Source organism: Anguilla anguilla, chromosome 4, assembly GCF_013347855.1.
Source record: "Anguilla anguilla isolate fAngAng1 chromosome 4, fAngAng1.pri, whole genome shotgun sequence".
NCBI lineage: Eukaryota > Metazoa > Chordata > Actinopteri > Anguilliformes > Anguillidae > Anguilla > Anguilla anguilla.
This window is the reverse complement of record NC_049204.1, coordinates 31229026-31248443: the sequence shown is the minus strand read 5'-3', so window position 1 is coordinate 31248443 and position 19418 is coordinate 31229026. Positions and strand designations below refer to the sequence as shown.

General features: G+C 38.3%; 1 protein-coding gene across 4 annotated transcripts in view; it reads left to right on the top strand.

Moving 5' to 3' along the window:
• col11a1a (collagen, type XI, alpha 1a) overlaps nt 1-17758 on the top strand; it is a 92572-nt gene extending 74814 nt beyond the window's left edge. For all 4 annotated transcript variants that reach the window (XM_035412097.1, XM_035412095.1, XM_035412096.1 and 1 more), the window contains 17 exons: nt 731-838; nt 1116-1169; nt 1485-1538; nt 3117-3170; nt 7649-7702; nt 11105-11212; nt 11880-11933; nt 12028-12081; nt 13202-13309; nt 14150-14203; nt 14321-14356; nt 14466-14519; nt 14927-15173; nt 15751-15863; nt 16429-16497; nt 17044-17277; nt 17514-17758. In XM_035412097.1, coding sequence (XP_035267988.1) covers nt 731-838; nt 1116-1169; nt 1485-1538; nt 3117-3170; nt 7649-7702; nt 11105-11212; nt 11880-11933; nt 12028-12081; nt 13202-13309; nt 14150-14203; nt 14321-14356; nt 14466-14519; nt 14927-15173; nt 15751-15863; nt 16429-16497; nt 17044-17277; nt 17514-17660 — 1602 coding nt within the window. In that variant the 3' untranslated portion in view covers nt 17661-17758. The remainder of the gene's footprint in view (nt 1-730; nt 839-1115; nt 1170-1484; nt 1539-3116; nt 3171-7648; nt 7703-11104; nt 11213-11879; nt 11934-12027; nt 12082-13201; nt 13310-14149; nt 14204-14320; nt 14357-14465; nt 14520-14926; nt 15174-15750; nt 15864-16428; nt 16498-17043; nt 17278-17513) is intronic.
• The last annotated feature ends 1660 nt before the right edge of the window (nt 17759-19418 follow it).

Genomic DNA, 19418 nt, shown 5'->3' with positions numbered 1-19418 from the left:
AGAGAGAATTGGATAGTTGCAGGGTTTCAGATGGTCTGCAAATTCTCGAATGTTGCTACGCTACCACCAGTAAACATCAGAAGAAGCTACACCGCTAACATGAACATCTTCAAAGAAAGACTGAGTGTGTTTGCCAATATGTGCACTTGTATTACTCTTCGCATCACAATTATAAAGACACAAAGGGCTCATTCCAATTGCTTATTTTCATTCCTTGCACTGCTTCATTGCGTCTCTTCCTCACTCCTTAGCTCCGCAAAATGGATGACGCAAGGAAAAAATGCACGGAAGAGATATGAGGATGACTGGAATGAGCCTGAGGACAGATTAAATAAGCGATTGGAATGAGCTAAGGAAGTAGTTGAATTCTTGGATAAAATCCAACCCCTCTCTATGACTGACAGCTGACAGACTGACAACCTCACCTTTGAGTTTCGATGCAGTGGAAAAGATAGGAACAACAACACTGTCCAACATGGTTAGACAATGCATCATACAAACCAGTTCATTTGAAGCATGTGGAAGCTTTTAGGGTCCCCATGTGACATTATTATACAGCTCAACAGCACAACAGAACCATCTGACTTGGGAGGGAGAGCTATACAGGGGCCACCTGCAAGTGCCATGTTCCTGTGTATTCATAGATAAACACTGCTTATTGCGTGTGGAGGGCATGATACGTCCCTGCTATTTGTTTCCGGGTGCTGATGGTTCCTGGTGTCTTTTTAAGGGCCCCAAAGGTGAAAGAGGTGAAAAGGGAGAGGCCGGCCCACCTGGATCTGCTGGACCCGCTGGTGCCAAAGGACCCCCAGGAGATGACGGGCCAAAGGGGAACCCTGTAAGTGACCTTGGCCCCCTGCTGCATGTATATTAAATACATATATAGCCCACACCTAAATATGTGATGTATCCATTCCATGAAGATCTGTCAATAAATAAATTACCTGTTTCTTTTTCCATTGTGCAGATGTTTATGATATAAAGTAATAATAATACTTATTTGGCAGGCCGTCAAATGGATCTTGAGCTTACAGATACTAATTGATGTGAACGTTATGGTTGGTTTTACACTATACCACTGACATTTAAACTAGGCATTCCCTTGTTTGATCTAGGGTCCTGTAGGCTTCCCTGGAGATCCTGGACCCCCTGGTGAGCCTGGTGTCGCTGTAAGTATTATTGTTAAATTGCAGGGAATTTATTATAAATGTAACAAAATGGTCAAAATGGATTTGATTTTTTTGCTTGTCCTTGAGATTATTCAAAGAACATTAAAAAAACAATGAACTGTGTATAATTTACAGCACATAGTGTAATGAGTAAATAAGTTTGTAAAAACATCACATTCTATGCTACGTGAGTCTCTTCACATTAGAGCAGTATATGTTGTGTTGTGCTGAATGTGTTGCTTCTCAGTGGCTTTTGTAGCACAGTGGTTGCACTTGAGTGAATGACTCCAAGGTACCTGTGATGATTTATTTCAGGGAACGGATGGCACGGCAGGAGAGAAGGGAGAAGATGGTGAACCTGGTCAGCCTGTAAGTTTATTTTCATTAATTTAAGAAGTACTGAAATCTAGGGTACCCTTGTAATGTGACTAATTAATACAGTATGACATTACCCATGGCTGCAGGATAGTGTCTACATAATTTATATATATATACATATATAAATGCACTAATTCTGTGGACTTGAAATCATTCAAAGAACAATAAACATTTTATATCCCGAAGACAATATGCCATCAGCGGCAAATCTGCACATAAAAACAAAATATACAAGTTACTGCATTCAATTATAGTCATGCTTTATGTGTAACTAACTAAAAGTAATAACTGAATTATGTGCAATAAATGTCCTTCCTTCTTTTGTGATCAAATACCTAACCACATACGTTCACTTTGGATGTACAGTATATACGCTATATTTCAATGAAAATCTTTCATGTATAAAAGACCCAAATTGAAATAACTCAAGTGTTGGGCTCTCGTAAAGGGCACTTACCTGGTCTATGAATGCATATTATGTTTTTGTAGATTCATTAAACATATGAAAAATAAAATACTTAAACTCAGACGATAGGTGAAGGGACATACATTGTCAGCTTTATTTGTTGGCGTAGGGGGAACAAAAATCATCAAATCTTTATCACAATAGCAATTATTTTTAACCTTGCTTTCTAATTTTCTGTGTGTTGAGGATTGGGGGCATAATTAGAATAAAATACTCCTCTTTAATGGCTCAGTGAACTTAAATTTAGGAAAGGGAACAGATATTTCTAATTTCTCGATTAACTATGCAGAATTTAAATATCAACTTATCTTATAGCTGAACGAGTTTGTACATTTTTACCAATCAAAAGTGTATGACAAATCACAAAGTTTAATGTGTTTGGGTTGTATCCAATTCACTTTCAGATAATCAGCTATGATTCACACTGAAAAAAAATATTTCAAGGCCCTTCATAAAATGTTCCTTTGAGAATTCAGGGGCAAATTTGACTTCTTTATATTCATGGCTAATGGTACATCAGTTGAAAAGTAATATTGCGATTGAAGCTATAACCGGGGATATACAATTTGAAGTGCTAATAAATGTTATGTACAGTATCCTCTCTAAATGCAGTTGAGTGATTTATGCGGGGTAGATCTGAAATAGAGCATATCATTTGTGAGAACTGTACGCAAGTTAGCTGTGTTATGTTTCAGCAATTAAGTATAATAAAGTATTTTCCCCACATACATGTGTATTATATGCACTTCTTTGGATCACTCTGTTATACCCATAAGGTATAGAACTGCAGTTTTCGGCAGCAGAAGAAATAAATAGAAACATGTTTTGTATTATGTACATGTAAATGTATTATGGGAAACTTCTTAAAGACCCAAGAGCATAGTCCTGCCCCATATGGGAAATCCTCTGTTAAATGGCAGGTTTGATAAGTTTATGGGCTAATATTATTCAATGACCAATACAGCTAAAAGAAGCGCATGACCTTCAAATGACCTTGTAATGCCTGATAGTGCTACCCACCTTGGTGCTATGATTTCAAGCCTCTGGAGCTACAGTATATCTCCCCAGCTGACACCGGCTTCCCTTTCCCCCTCATCTTTCAGGGTCCTCCTGGTCCATCTGGAGAAGCAGGCCCCCCAGGTCCACCTGGAAAAAGAGTAAGTACATATGTCATCAACATTGTGTGCCTCTCTGGCAGATGGGTAGAAAGAAAAGGTCACTTAGGGGTTGTCAGGGATAGAGAATAAGAGAACAGGTGGAATGACATCCCTTGTCAAGAGAGAAAAAATCATTCAGAGGGGTACTAGCTCAGAGACTGAATTATTATTATTATTATTATTATTATTATTATTATTATATATAACTGTTCCTACTATCATTCCGTGAGTGTGATGTTGTTTCTACTGGCATTAGTGGGATTTACCATGATTTACCGAGTCAAGGCCTAATAAGTAACTCCATGTTTTTAAATGAATGAGCGCCCATTTTACTCTCTTTTTGCCTGTTTATCATCAGTGTTCTATGTACACAGTACCAAATGTAAATTCTTCTATAATTTGGAAGTGTATTTAGTGGTAGGTGTGCCGTCTATTAACTTGGTAAGAGATGCACCCCTGTTGTTCTTAAGAGTAAATAAATTCCTGTTGATGTATAAATGGCAAATTGTGCCTCTTTGGCACGCAAACAAATTATCCAGTTGTTTTATCTTGAGCTTCCGTTGAACAAATGAACAGAGCTACACTTGAGAGAGATATACAGGTTTAGGTTTATATGAGATTGTTTTATGTGTGTGTATGTGTGTGTGTGTGTGTGTGCATGTGTGTATTTGTGTTTATGTGTATACACATAAACTCAGTAAGTGCATGGTGTACATCATACTTGTTATTTCTCTCTCATTTATATGCATCAAGTTCAGAGCTATTAGATATTTGCATTTTAGTTCTGAAAGTTTTTTAAGAGTTAGAATTTCATTGTTTAAGTCTCTGCACAATGTACTTGTATATGGAATACATAAGAATGAGATCATTGTTAGATTTTATTTTTGAAAATTCAAAAAATCAACTCCCTTTTTAAAAAGCACTCTCATTATGGTGTTACAAGGATAATTGTATGATTAGATTACTAAATGTAATATCTAGAACACCACAAAATACTTTCCATTTTTAAAAAAAAATCAGTACTGAAAGCCTTGATTATTTGTTTTGTGTTTAGTTGTCAATACAAGATGAATATGGAATATGCTTTTGTGATTTTAAGGGCCCTAGTGCAATTAATGTTCCTTTCTTTTGGAGTTATAACATCGTTCCATTTAATTTGACCTCTCAGTTTTATATGAAAAAAAAAACAGTATTAGGATTCTGAAAGCAGTACTGTCAGTTTGATGAAATGGCCATTACCAATTTCCAAAGGACCGGAAAGCACAATTTTCTTCTTTTGAGAGACAACTCAACATGGACCAACCTAAATCTCTCTAGGCAAAATATGAAGCCTTCAGTTTAAGAATCTTGGAAGATAAAACATGTGAATGTGTTATAAAGAAGGACGTACAAATTTCATTCCATTGAAACGCATTGAAACCCGAGGACATCTCATTGTACCGGTGAGTGAGAATGGCACAGAAGATTTAGTTGGATCACTGTCCTGAACCGCTGGTAAATAGAAATAAAAATATCTCAGTCCAGAGAGGAATGAAGTACTGATATTAAATCTATGAATGCAATTGAAATTGTGCAGAAAAGAAAAAGAGTCTCTCCCAAACTCATTTAGTTCACTCAAATAGAACACCACTCAGGGTGACATATACAGATAGCTTCCTAACAGAATATTGATCAACGCCATTTGAATGGCAGCTGTATAAAAACAATAACATAATGCAATTACAAAAGCTGGAAAAAAATGGAAATTAGACATTTCCAGGACATGCTGGTCTCCTGAAGGCTTATCCACAGGAAATGATTTTCGTGCATCTCAGGGCAGTATACGATTTTACAAGTCCTCAGTTATAATATAATAATATAAACTTATTCTGCCATCAGGTGAGCAGTCAGCTGCTTAAGCACTAAAGTTAGTTAATCTGAAGTTTCAGATTTTTATTGTTTCAGACCGTCTCCTCTTACTTTAAAATATTGCAAATAGTACAATACGACACCAGCACAGAGGTGGTTGTTCAAACAGGCAAGGCAATAACTAGGACATACTGTACAGGGAGATCCTCTCAGTTAATTTCATGAGACAGGAAAACGCATTGCTATAAATGTATATATTCAAATTTAGAGAATAAGGGTACCTTGTATATTGTTCATTACTGAAGGATATTTAAAGCAACTAGGATATTTAAATCTGCAGTTCAAAAATTAGCCTCAACTCTAGCATAATGGCTAGTTGATGCTTAGCTTCAAACCAGACACGATTCTGCCTTTGCAGTATTTCATTTTTAAATGGAAATAAAAGAATCAATTCACTTTTATTTTTGATTGACGCAAAGGCAGTTTGCTTGGTTAGGGTAAATGTTGCTAATCTTTATTGTGCATACACATTAAATATGTATAACCAATGTGATATATGAAAATGTGACATTAGCATTCTCTGGCATTCATGATATATTCGATGACATTTACAATATAAATAATAAATGTTTCATATCAGCATTTAAACTTACTAATGGTAGAGGGAATATATGCTAGTACATTATGGAAACATGTATTTAATCGTCAAAGGCATTTGAAGCCTCAGAAGTGTAGGAAAAAATGAATTCTGCAGGTCCCAGACGGTTCTTTCCTTGGAATCCATCATGAAGTTGTAGAAGTTGCTTTGCATTTCAGGTCAAAGACTTGTGCATCCTCAGCATTTTGGCTCCAGCTGTTTGAAATTAAATTCAAAATTCCTGTGAGAATTTGCAAAGGCAGCATTGGGAATACTTAAAGCATCTAGTGATTTTTTTTATTCGCTTGGTATCTATCTCTTTTCGCAAAAAAATCTTTTTTGTTTTCAATTTGCGTCTTCTTTTTCTTTATCTTTTTTGAATTATTTATTTTTCAATTCACTTTGCTTGTTTTTCATGTCACGCATAGCAGTCTTACAGGTTCACAAACATGGAATTATCTGTATCCGGGTAATATGTGGACTAATGCTATTTGCAGGTCTTTTTGCAGCATGTCTGCCGATGTTTAGAAAATGACTCGGACATTATTGTGCGCGTGCGGGGAGTGACCCACTCAAAATAACCATCTGTGTCCACAAAGAGAATACACGGAGACCACTTTTTTAAAGCTATTTCCCAAGCACCCGGTCACGTATGGACGAAGACAAAAATAAAACGATGGTCTGTCTTTCATTCGACTTTGGCTATAAAGGGCTGTTCAGCCAGCTCCAGTGAAGCTGGCATCTGAGGTGTACGGATCAGGAATCCCTTTCTTCACAGATGCTGTGGCATCTAGATGTGAAGGCTCCTTGATCACCCAAAGGAGACAGGCTTCAGCCTGAGAGGATGCGACTCCAGAGCACAGTTGACCTGGAAAGCCTTAAAACAATTGGAGGGCCATTAGCTTTGCCTGCTTCAGTAGACAGCTGTAATGCATTGTCCTTATGGGGCTGCAGGGAATGAAATCAGACCACGTTCTTCTGCAGCACGAGGGAAGAGTGCATTTTACGGTGCCTGTAGTGGTCATTTTCACGCCCATCCAATCGAAGGAAAACGATGACAACAAATTATATGGATTATTATCTGACCGGAATAAGGCCTGTCGCTAGGAATTGAAAGGTGAATAGTGTCTGTACGGTTATAGTTTCTCAATTGTGTCAAAGCTTTTAAATATCCAAACATATGTTTTTACAGCCCTTTCCACAACTAAAATTATAAACCATTTAAATAACCAAGTAATAATTTTTAAAAAGCATTAGAAACAGAAACATAACAATATCTGCATATTGACATGGGATTTTGTATGGTTTGGATTTCACACAGTTAAACTTTTCTGGATACAGGAAGTACCAGTCTTAACTGAGACTTCAATAAACTGTGTGGTAGTGATACTCGTTTTTTGTGAGTATCACTACCATTCTTCATGTTAGAGTTATGCCCTTAAAATATAAATGTGTATGTATGTGATTTCATTGATTAACTTTAACAATGGATATTGAAATAATGAATTATTGAACTACAATCATAATTTAGGATTTTTTACATCCACGTGTGCTATTTTGTCTAGAAATTATGTTTTTCAACCATACAGATGCTGTGTTTATGCTGAATCTGCAGATGTTGGCTATAAGTGTTGTATTTGAGCTGTAGAGATGCTGTGTTTATGCTGAATCTGCAGATATTGGCTGTAAGTGTTGTATTTAAGCCATACAGATGAGGTGTTTATGCTGAATCTGCAGATGTTAGATAAAAGTGTTTTATTTGAGCAGTACAGATGGTGTGCTTATGCTGAATTTTGTGATGTTGGGTGTAAGTTTTGTATTTGAGCTGTACAGATGCTGCGTTTATGCTGAATCTGCAGATATTGGCTGTAATTGTTGTATTTAAGCCATATAGATGCTGACTTTATGCTGAATTTGCTGATGTCGAATGTAAGTGTTGTATTGAGCAATACCAATGCTGTGTTTGAGAAATGTCTTGTCTCTTCCTCTCCAGGGTCCTCCAGGATCTGCAGGAACTGAGGGCAGGCAAGGAGAGAAGGGGGCAAAGGTAATTCACAAAATCAATCCTACTGTTTGCAAGGAGGCATTCAAAGGCACATACACACATGATGGGGGCGTGGGGCAGCATGGTTACTCTCAAGAAGTAGGTTTCAGGTTTGAGTCCTGGTTGAGTCTGCATGGAGTTTTCATGCTCACCTTTTCTTTGTATGGCTTTCCTGTGGGTACTCCTCCCACACCAAGACATGCATAACAGGTTAGGTTAGATATACTCTATTGCCCTGGAGAACTGGAGTTGCACTGTGGCTGCCCACTGCTCCTAAGTAGTAAGGATAGGTCAAATGCTGAGGACAAATTATCCCATGGGGTCAATAAAGTGTAACTTGACACACATGTGCATGCACACATACACACACACCCTTGGTTTCAACATACACACACAGTAAGGCAGCGTTTCACAACCCAGGTCCTGGGGACCCACAGTGTATGCTGGTTTTTGTCAAAGCCAATAGCTTGATCAATTAAAGCTGTTGAGAAATTTTACCATAATTGTGTGGTTCAACTTATTTGAACACAATGCAGCTTTAGCCATTTGCAGTCTTTAAGCTCATTCATTTTACCCTGATGGTTCCCACACTCTCAGCAAATGGGACCCATCTGATTTCCCCTGTCAGTTTGTAATTAAATCTTTTTTTTTTTTTTTTAATCAATTATTTGCGGTATAGTACAAACAGCGTAGTAAATGAAAGCATAAGTCGGTCTGACCAATTTAAATTCCTGGGATGTTAATATGGGACATTTATTTTTACAGCATACATTACTATTTCGAGAATAATGTTGCTTTTAGAGAGTACATTTCCTTCAGTAGACATACGTTGAATTAAGAACTATTAGTGTCTAATTAACAATTAGCAGCTCATTGCAATACAGAACTTGTTGCTATGGTTGGGACAAAAACCAGCATATGCAGTGGGTCCCAAGGACCAGGGCTGAGAAACACTGCAGTAAGGTATAGCCTGCAGATAGCCCTTTCCAGAGATTTGTACTTGTAAAACAGGTACTTAAGATTACTGGCAATATAATGATGCTGGGATTATTTTTGCATTATTTAGAGACCTTAACGAAACTGTAATAATTAGGCAGGTTTGGGTGGAGGGAATTTGTAGTCCAAAAGTAAAGCAGGTTTGAATCTGTAGTCACGTAGAAAGTTTAGTTGCCTTTTGAATGGCCCGAGAACATCCATTTGGAATCAATCAATATTTACTTTTACATTGGATGTGCAAAAAACATGCAATTGTTCATTTGTTTGTTCACAGCCTGACATGGTCATTTTGGTGATTGCCCCAACTCTCCAAACTGTGATTGTGGGAAGAAAATCTTTTCATGTATTTTGTAGTCAAAGTTAAGGACAAGCATACACTGGAAAAATACATACAGTGTCTTCTACCTGTGATCATGTAGACCAGGGTGTGTCAAACTTAATCCCAAAGGGGTCACAGTGTCTGCAGGTTTGTGTGTCTTCTTTTCAATCCGCTGCCAATTAAGGCCTTGAGAACAATGGATTCCTTTGCCAATCAATTACTCTAATGAAACACTTGTGCCGAGAACACCCCAAAAACCAGCAAGACAGGAGTTTGACACCTGTGATGTAGACCAGGGGTTCCTAAACTTGGTCCCCCCTCCCCCCACCCTATACCACCATTGCTGGTTTTTGTTCCAAACTTAATTGCAATCCCAGAATTTTAACAAGCTGTTAATTATTCTTTCATATTTAGAAGGATTATTTACCTTCTTCAGCCATGAAGAATAGAATTCCCATGTTCATATTGTGCTTACTGTGCTATTGCAAAAAAACTGCATAAAAGGAAGTCACAAAGGTTGTTGAATGTGTGTAAAATCTCTTTTTGGCTCGTTATCATTTGCTTTGCTTTGAATTCTTCATTATCTTCCAGATGGTTAGTTTTAGTGGCTAAGTGTTTATACTTCTGCCAATTAGGAGCCTATTGAAGCCCCGTCTTTAATTTAATCCAGTAAATATAATAACTTTTATGTCAGCAATATAGCACAATAAGCAGAATGTGAACATGGCTATGTCTGATATAATGTGGCTTACTGTAAGAGGGTAAACAATTCTTTTAAACATGAAAAGCACCAAATTAAGATAACAGCTTGTTAAAATTCTGTTAAAACTAGCATACACAGGGTGGTCACAGGACCAAGTTTGGAACCACTGATAGACCAAAAGATTGGCAACACAGTCAGGAGAGACAGGTAGCTTTGCCATATACAGTGAAAAGTTTATTAAGATACCATAACTTATAAACATTTATACAAATCTTATCATAAATATATTCAAATATCAGACAATCATTGTGAGGTCATGTCAAATTAAAGGATACAGTGCCCTGATACTACAAAAGCAAAACACTTCCATGCAGCTAATTTATCATGGAAGCTATTAATGTAGCAGATTTCAAGCAACTACAAAATTGCTTCCTGTTGTTGAAATAATGAATGCAAATGCCCATCTGTCGAAAAATAGCTAGTTTTCCATCAAGAGTAAGATAATTGATATTTTGTTTATATTATAAATCATGGACCCGAGTTGCCCCTGTCCCTGTTTATGCCTGGGGCCAGAACAGCACAAAGACAATCATCTCCCTGCAGTCTTTCACTTGGCATTCAGGCGTGCGTCACTTTGTTTAGCTTTGGCAGAGATCATACACTTTCACAGATGAATATAAACAAAGTGACTGCAGACTCCCATTCAAAGTGTGTGCCTCTAATAGGATATCAACCCCATGTAATCCTGCCTAAGTTCTGTCGTTCAAAATGCTGTGAGATCCAAGGCAAACTTACAAAATGGGATTCCTTTTTTATGAACATCATTAATCCTGTTAAATTTGAATTGTGTTTAGCTAATTCTATTTTGAGGAATGTCAGTTTTGTCAAAATATTAAATGCATAAAATACATTTTGTGTCAACTCATTCAGTACAAGTTGTACGGAAATGCTCTTGAACCTGGCAGAGATGATTTATTATATTTTCTAATCGCACACTGCAATATTGTGTAATGATATCATGTGGTTATAGTCCTGCCCTTGTGGGCTGTTTAATGTATGGTTTCTGTAAAACTAAAAAGATGTGTTGGGGTATCAAACTTTCCTGTTGATATAAATCCTGTAGAAATATGTCAATTACTTTAGCAACAAGCGTTAAACAATACATACACTGCTACATAATAAGCAAGTAGTAACTGATTGGTAAAGGGGTTGTGTGTAATTATGCATACACAGACTACCAAATGCTTTAACCCATTAGATGTATTGTAGTTCTATCATACACTCAATCCTAATGTTGTTACCCCATCAACTGAATGCAATATAAAGTGTAATATGTCAGCACAGTATCAATCAGAATGGTGTGAATTTGTGAAAATCCTCTTCACAGGGTGAAGCTGGAGCTGAGGGTCCACCTGGAAAGACGGGGCCCGTTGGCCCCCAGGGGCCCCCAGGAAAGCCTGGTCCAGAGGGTCTCAGAGGAATCCCTGGCCCTGTTGTGAGTTAACCAGCTAAGCCTGAGATTAAGCAAAATGATTTGAAAAGTATTTAGCTTCATTAAAAAATTTCATTGGATTATGTTAATTGAGCAGATGTTTATCCAAAGTGACTTTCAATAAAAGTGAACATACATTGTATGAGCAACAGTGCTAGATCTGGCTAACAGCATTTCTTGACCAGCAAATGTCAGTGCAACTTCAGTAAGACACTAAATGTTAGTTAACTTATGTTGACCTGGAACCACAAAGGAAAATCATAGAATCATGAATCGAATATTCATTTGAAACCATAAAGTGTGCTGTTACAAGCCTGAAGTACATCCAAGATGCACTCTAAAGATCCTTCATTGATGCTCCTACAATGGAGTCTTGCAAATCGACTCACTCTTAGTCTGACCTGTCCTTGTCCGGGTGATGCTGTCGATACAACTGTCACTGTTCTTATACAGTCCTGCTTAAACAACGCAATAAATCTTTACTGTCAAAAGCTCTCAAAGGCATGGCAGAAATAACCACAGAATAATGAATTGGAGCACATGACGCACATGCACATAGGTATTTTTATTTGAACACGCAGTGACATTCTTGTGCTACATGTAGAATGATATTCATGCCACAGAGGGACAGGGGAGGATTGTGCCAGGCTAATTAAATGCATCTTCGCAGGGTGAACAAGGACTCCCTGGCTCTCCTGGACAAGATGGACCCCCTGGACCTATGGTAAGATGAGAGACACTGGACACTGACCTTTCAGATAATGACCACACAGTTGTGCTGGCAAATCCAATCTCATTCTCATTTATTTTATTTTTAGGGTCCCCCTGGTCTGCCTGGCTTGAAGGGTGACCCTGGCTCTAAGGGTGAAAAGGTAAGACCATTTCTTGTTACTTGATTCCATTTCTGAGGTCCTGAAATTGGAAAATTGAACACCAAATGGAAGTTTTTAAAATAGAACCACATATGAATTTGAGACCGAATAGCCTGTCAGCATTACATGGGTACACACAGGATGAAGCGATGGGCCTGTGCAATTTTCACAGCCAAACAAGAAGCATCCCATCACTTTCAAGGAAATCTTTCGCAGAAAGAAGCATGGCTAATGCCACGCACACATGCTATCTGCGAATAGAAGACACAGGGAATAGCCAATGTAGCGTGAAAGGCTGGATGTTCTTTACAATTTTTTTGTGATTTCCCAAATTGTTCTAGGTTCCTCCTGCAAAACGATGTATGGTTAAGGTGGCCATATTGCAATTTCTTCAATAATTTGGCAGGAGACACACAGCCACTTGGGGCTCTGTTTATGTAGAACTGAAATGGGCTTGGAAAGTATTTTCATTGCAGGCCAGCCATTTGCTGTAAGGCTGTGGGAGGACAGAGTAGGGGGTAGCAGGTGGCAAAACAGGTTTCAGCTGTAGGCAGTGAATTAGGTGTGAAGTCTGTTCTGATTGGGTTTAATATGGCCCGTACAAATGAAGCATGGAAGGAGAAAAATTCCCTGAGTATGATGGCCCTGAATATTTTATGAAAAGTTGAAGAGGCTGCCATGTTTTCATGGAACTATTTTTTCACTGTCAGAGCTGGATAAATTCACATTGAATTGTGAATTTTTGCACAATGGAAAACAAAGAAAATCAAATCAAACTATCCTTTTTCACTACAATTCTAAATCCAACCCACAAAACCTATACAGCACAGTGAAGAGAATGCATTACAAGCACCATACAAGCCATGTCTTATCAGCACACTGTTTGTATTGTTACCAGTTTGTATTGTATTCTCCTGTACAGTAGTATTTTACCTGCATTTGTTTTGCATGCAACCTCATTTCAGGCGGTTACATATCTTGTAGTATGTATTGCCCCAGTATTAAGGTTAACATGCTGGTGCCCTGTCCAAGGTTTCATAAAACTGTTACCACCATGTTACAAGGCAGGCTCCTGAATCTCCACATCGCTTGACTTCCTTGCCTGACTTTCTCCCCTCAGGGTCACCCAGGTCTCATTGGGTTAATCGGCCCACCTGGTGAGCAGGGCGAGAAGGGAGACAGAGGCTTGCCTGGCCCACAAGGCTCTCCTGGCAATAAGGGTGACAGCGTAAGTACTGCAATTAATCAAACGTCCATCACACTGCCGGCGTCTGCCCTGCCCTATATCTGAGGTTCCTGCAAGATCAGAGGAGAAACCACCGTGGCAGACCTGATCGCATGACATTGCAATAATATCGGGCCAGTGTGTCTGATGCGACATTTCTTTCAGCATTGCATTTGCCTTTACAAATGAAAGCAATATTTTATTACTCTGTGATAGAAATGTATAAATATGCTCATTGAAGGTCACAGAAAAGCTTGAAGTGTGATATTAATGGCCTTGTCCATTTTTAAATAAACATAGCATATTGAACAAATAAGCAATTTGAGGTTAGAGTAGCCTTCTGAGTCCCCTTGTGATGATTTAAAGCTGTGGAATAGATTGGAACATTTTCCAATTATGCATATTGAAATTGTATTGCCCTTCTGTTGAAGTGAGCAAAAAAAAAGAAAAAGGAAAAAAAGAACGGCACATGCAAATTCCAGACCTTCAACTCCAGTTTTTGACTTGATAAAACAGCAAGCGGCAGAATGGCTATTTTCTTCATAATATTAAGTTAGACATTCTAAAGGACTTAATCACTGGGGAGGCAGAAGGTAAGGTCACACAAAGATAAATGACCCTTTTCAAACTTGATGACATCCAGCAAATCCTTTGATTTTAATATGGGGAGAAGCCCTTTAATTTACTCTCTCAGTCCAGTGAGTCAGCCACATCTCTGGCTCTTTCAGAGGGAGGCTCAATCAGAAGAGAGAGAGGAGTAAGGCTACACTATGATTTGAGTGAGGCCATGAATGAGATCATTATTGAACTGTACGGCCCGTATGACTTGCTCTTCGTCCACAGGGTATTTCTGGTGCGTCAGGCCCCGTCGGTCCTCCCGGGCCTCCTGGCTTACCTGTAAGTAGGCCGTCTTGTCAGTTCTTATTTTTCTTTCAATTGAAATATAAGTATTGATCAAATTTAATTATTGTTGTATTTTTTAAATGACATGTACAACCTTCTTTTGTCTTTTAGGGTTCACAAGGTCCAAAGGGTTCTAAGGGTTCAAGCGTGAGTTCCATTCCTTTCTTCTATCACAACCCATAAAACAGGGTGACACTGACTTAGCCAGCGCCAGTCCCATAATCAGAGCTAATGTTGTCCTCCCATGTTTTTCCAGGGTCCGGTTGGTCAGAAGGGAGACACAGGACTGATTGGGCCACCCGGTCCACCTGTAAGTATCTTGTTGAATCAACCATTCAGGCTTTTGAAGACAAGACCGTTTTTCCCACTTCATTGTTGCTGAATGAATACATGGAGAGGGAACCTCACAAGTCCTATAGTGTTGTTATTATTATTATTATTATTATTATTATTATTATTATTATTATTATTATTATTAGTAGTAGTAGTAGTAGTAGTAGCAGTAGCAGTAATAGTAGTAGTTTTATTGTTATGGCAGAAATTATTTTTGTTCCTGGAAATAATAGGGCAATAAATCTGTATAAATCCAAGCATTTGTTAGAAAGATTAAAAGTGTTAATTATGAAAAAGTAAGTACAGTGTGGAGTGCTGTGAATTTTACATGATCCCAAAAGAGAGAGGTTTGTTTGAAGAGAATGGTTTGTTGTTCTTGTGAAGGGTCCACCTGGTGAGGTCATCCAGCCCCTGCCCATCCAGTCACCCAAGAAGTCCAAGCGGTCATCCGACTACCAGGCCGATGCAGCTGGAAACATGATGGACTACGCAGATGGCATGGAGGATATCTTCGGGTCCCTTAATGCCCTCAAGCAGGACATCGAGCGCATGAAGTACCCCATGGGCACACAGACCAACCCTGCCAGAACCTGCAAAGACCTGCAGCTTTGCCACCCTGATTTCCCTGATGGTGAGTAAGCTAGGCTTGAACGGCAATTAACTGCCTCTTTGGGACAGATACGAAAGCACCTAATTCCTAATGCCTTTTGCACAGTTCTGTGCGATTATGGTGTGTTTTAAATGGAAAATTTAATCGCGTTTCAGCACCGCATTTAAATAACACCGACATGGCTGTTTAGCGGTATATTTAACATTCATTGAATCGCTGGTGGCTAGGCCTTTGTTCCAGCTTTGTTCTGGCTCATTAATTGTTGAAGCCAGAAAATTTCCATTGTAGTGTTTCACCCTTCTCGGTTTTATTGGTCTTCTATAAAGCACACATCTGCTTGGTTGTGTGCTTATTATATCCAGGATATATTTTCCCACTTGCAATCATTCATTTTTGGTACATTTTGGGATGCGCATAACTCTGTATCTGTCTAACTGTATCCTTATTTTTCATTTGAAATTTTGAAGGAAATGTATATGAAACTCTTTATTGCAACTGTAATATAATATATAGCAGTAATATTACAGCAGCACCAATGGAAATGTTTCCATAACTGTTCACATATTCAAATTCTATTTATATTCGTGGGATTCTGCAGGTGAATATTGGATTGATCCAAACCAAGGCTGCTCAGGCGACTCCTTCAAAGTATACTGTAACTTTACATCAGGCGGAGAAACCTGCATCTACCCTGATAAGAAATCTAATGGGGTAAGTGTCATTTATGTTGGAGCAATATATAATTGCATGGAAACTGCAGTGGTAATAAGCACTGTATTTGTAAAAGAAAATAATAAAATTATAAGAGAGAGAGAGAGAGAGAGAGAGAAAAAAAAACCTTCACTCTAAAATGGTTCAATCCACTAGTTTTAAAGTTTAATCATACTTCAGTATATAAATAAACCCCTGGCAAAAAAATATTAGAGTAACTTTCCAACAGCAGATTGTTTTCCCAGTACAGTAAAAGCTCTTGGCACACATTGTTACTGATAGACTGGTATTCCCTTTTGCCATAAGTTCTGCATTATGTTGCAAGGTTTATATTCAGGCAGTGCCTTTAGCTGGAACATTTTCTTCTAGAATAGAAAGTCTGAACTCATTTATGCTTGATATGTGTATTTGATCTAAAAAGGCATAAATACATTCATAATGAGGCACCTGCACCCAGCGTGTTTTTAAACGGATGATTTGATCAAAGGAAACACAGACTGTCGGGAATGCTAATCTGTGTCATCTCTTCCCCCTTCTTTCATTTTTTCTTTTCTTAATGCTATAGGTCAAAATATCCACCTGGCCCAAAGAGGTTCCAGGATCATGGTACAGTGAATTTAAGCGTGGTAAAATAGTAAGTGATCTTTTTGCACCCTTATCCGGAATGAATCATCCCAGTTCAGCCAACAAAAAATTAAAAGCTTTCTCTGGCCACTGAGAAGGTACAGAGTGTCATAAATCTGTCTGTGTAAGCCATTTAAAAGACCACAACACCAGTGGTTAGGGTTAGGGTTATTGCATAAATGCAATAAATGCAGATTGAACCAAGAACACCTGTTGGGCAAATGTAGTATTTTTTTGTTCAATAGATGATGTAGGTGGTAAAAGGAAAAAATTGCTTTTGAGTTTCTGAATTTATTAAATTCTGCCTGGTAATAATATCCTTTATTCTGTTTGAGGGTAAGGCTGTAACATTCGAGAATAATAGGGTATGTGTGTCTGAGAGGTGTGGCTTTAATGTGTAGGCATATATACAAAATAACAATCCAAAATGAGCTTTATTTCTCACATAGTATCTCAGAAGTGAAAATAAGCAAATGTTTTTTCAATCCATTACAAGTGCTAAACTGCTTAACTGAAGTGACACGTAGTTTACCTTGCTTCCATTGTTTCTCCACAGCTGTCATACGTAGATGTGGAAGGAAATATAATAAACATGGTTCAGATGACATTCCTGAAACTACTGAGCGCTTCAGCCAGACAGAACTTTACCTACAACTGCCACCAGTCAGTGGCCTGGCACGACGCCACAACCGACAGCTACAACAAAGCGCTGAGGTTCCTGGGCTCCAATGACGAGGAGATGTCTTACAACAACAACCCCTACATCAAAGCCCTCTCAGACGGCTGCGCGGTACGTACTGCTGCTGTGGGCGGAATGAAATTTAAAATATATCGACCCCCTGATTACAAACTGAAAATCAAATTTCTGCTTTTATTCTAAGTGTTTGGCTCTGTACCAGACAAACAAGCTATTTTGGGAATTATGCCGTTCAGTCATCAGTGGATTGGTTGAAGATGCTGAGATACTTAGAAACTTGTTTGAGGGATGCAGTGCTGAAGGTTTTTTAATGTCTTTTCTCTTTACAGTTGAGGAACGGCTATGGAAAGACTGTGATGGAGATTGACACTCCGAAAATCGATCAGGTTCCCATCATCGACGTGATGTTCAGTGACTTTGGGGATACAGAACAGAAGTTTGGGTTTGAAGTCGGCCCTGTCTGCTTCCTTGGTTAACCTGGCAGGAAGGACAGAACAGCGACAGCAAGCAGGTCGAGACTTGGTACCACCAGTCCTCCTCATGCCACATGCAAGTTTTGAATAAGAATGGTGTAGCAAACATGTCTTGCCATGTATGTATTATCTAGGAAATACTTGTTGCCCTTGTAGGGCCAGAATCACATGACTTAAACCCGTTAAGGAAAATCGTGAAGGACATGTGGTACCACAGCAGAAAGTGGTACCCCGGCAACAACACGTGGAGGTCCACAGAACAGAGAAACCCCCCCACCCCCCACACCCCCGTTTTCAGGATTCTCCTGGTGCTGTATGAAAAATGACTACGATGGTGCTTGTTCAAAACAGAATAAAATGAGGTGCTAAGAAGGTGTATTTTGATAAACTGTAATTATTATTTTGTACAATACTGTTCTTTATGAATCCACTTTCAAAACTTGCATGTGTATCAGAATTTCATCTGGCTCTTAATTTTAAATGTTGGTTACACACACAAAAAAAATATATAAGTTTAAAAAAATTCTAATATGTTGTCAATGAATACTGTGTACCTGTTATGAAGCAAATAAAATGAGCATTCAAACAAGTCCCTATTTCTAATTATAATGTATCCCCTTTGTATATATTGACCACCAAAAAAAAACCTCTGGGTCATTTGCATTTCCCTTCAAAACATCGGGTAACAACTGGAAGATTTTCACCAGCACACTAAACGCAACATGTTTCATTTACGCTGTTTCTTGTGCTCGTTTTAAGCAACCATGGCATTCATTCTTCTTTTATTTAATTTTATTTGGTTTTTTTTTTGTTTTGTTTTGTTGTTTTGTTTGTTTGGTTTTTGTTTTTGGTCGTATACCTCAAACGTTTTAGGTCATCGTTCGGCTGTGAGGATGTTATGCCCTGTATATACCTTGGTTAAACAATTAAGTTTATATATTTGGGATGGGGAATTTTTAAAGAGAAAAACACTTTCTTGTTAGACATCTTTTGTTCAGATCTTTTGTGAATGCAATGATAAGCCCTTTTAGATGACCCATTTTTGTAACTAAAATGAGAAAATGTTTTAATGTGCTTTTTATGGTTCATTCAAAATATTAAAACTGGATTCTAAACAAAAATGGATTTATGGTGTGCATTGTGTGATTGTTTAAAAAAAACAAAACAGAGTGGCCACTTTATTAGGTATATCTGTTTATTAATGCGAATAACCTCCTCTTCCAAACAGTTAATCATGTGGCTGCCACGCAATATAAAAAGATTGCAGACCATGGTATGATTGTTGGTGCCAGACGTGGTGGTTCCAGCATCTCAGAAACAACTGGCATCCTGGGATTTTCATGCGCTACAGTCTCTAGAGAATAATACAATAAAGAAAAGGCAGAAGTCAGAGGAGAATGGGCAGACTCGTACAAGGTAACAGAATGGCCACAGATGCTCAAATAACAGCTTTTTTACAACAGTGGTATACAGAAGGACATCTCTGAATGCTCAACACGAACATTGAAGCGAATGGGCTGCAGCATTGAAGACCATGTCAGGTTCCACTCCTATCAGCTAACAACAGGAAGATGAGGCTACAGTGGGCATGTGATCACCAAAACTGGGTTTTTGAAGATAAGAAAAATTTCACCTGGGGCCTCATTTATAGAACGGACTTACGATCAATTGTGATCTAAAGTATGACTTACGCAGAAAATCACGTATAAGTAGTTATTTATAAAACCTTACTTTGATGTGGAAATGATCTTATCTCTATGC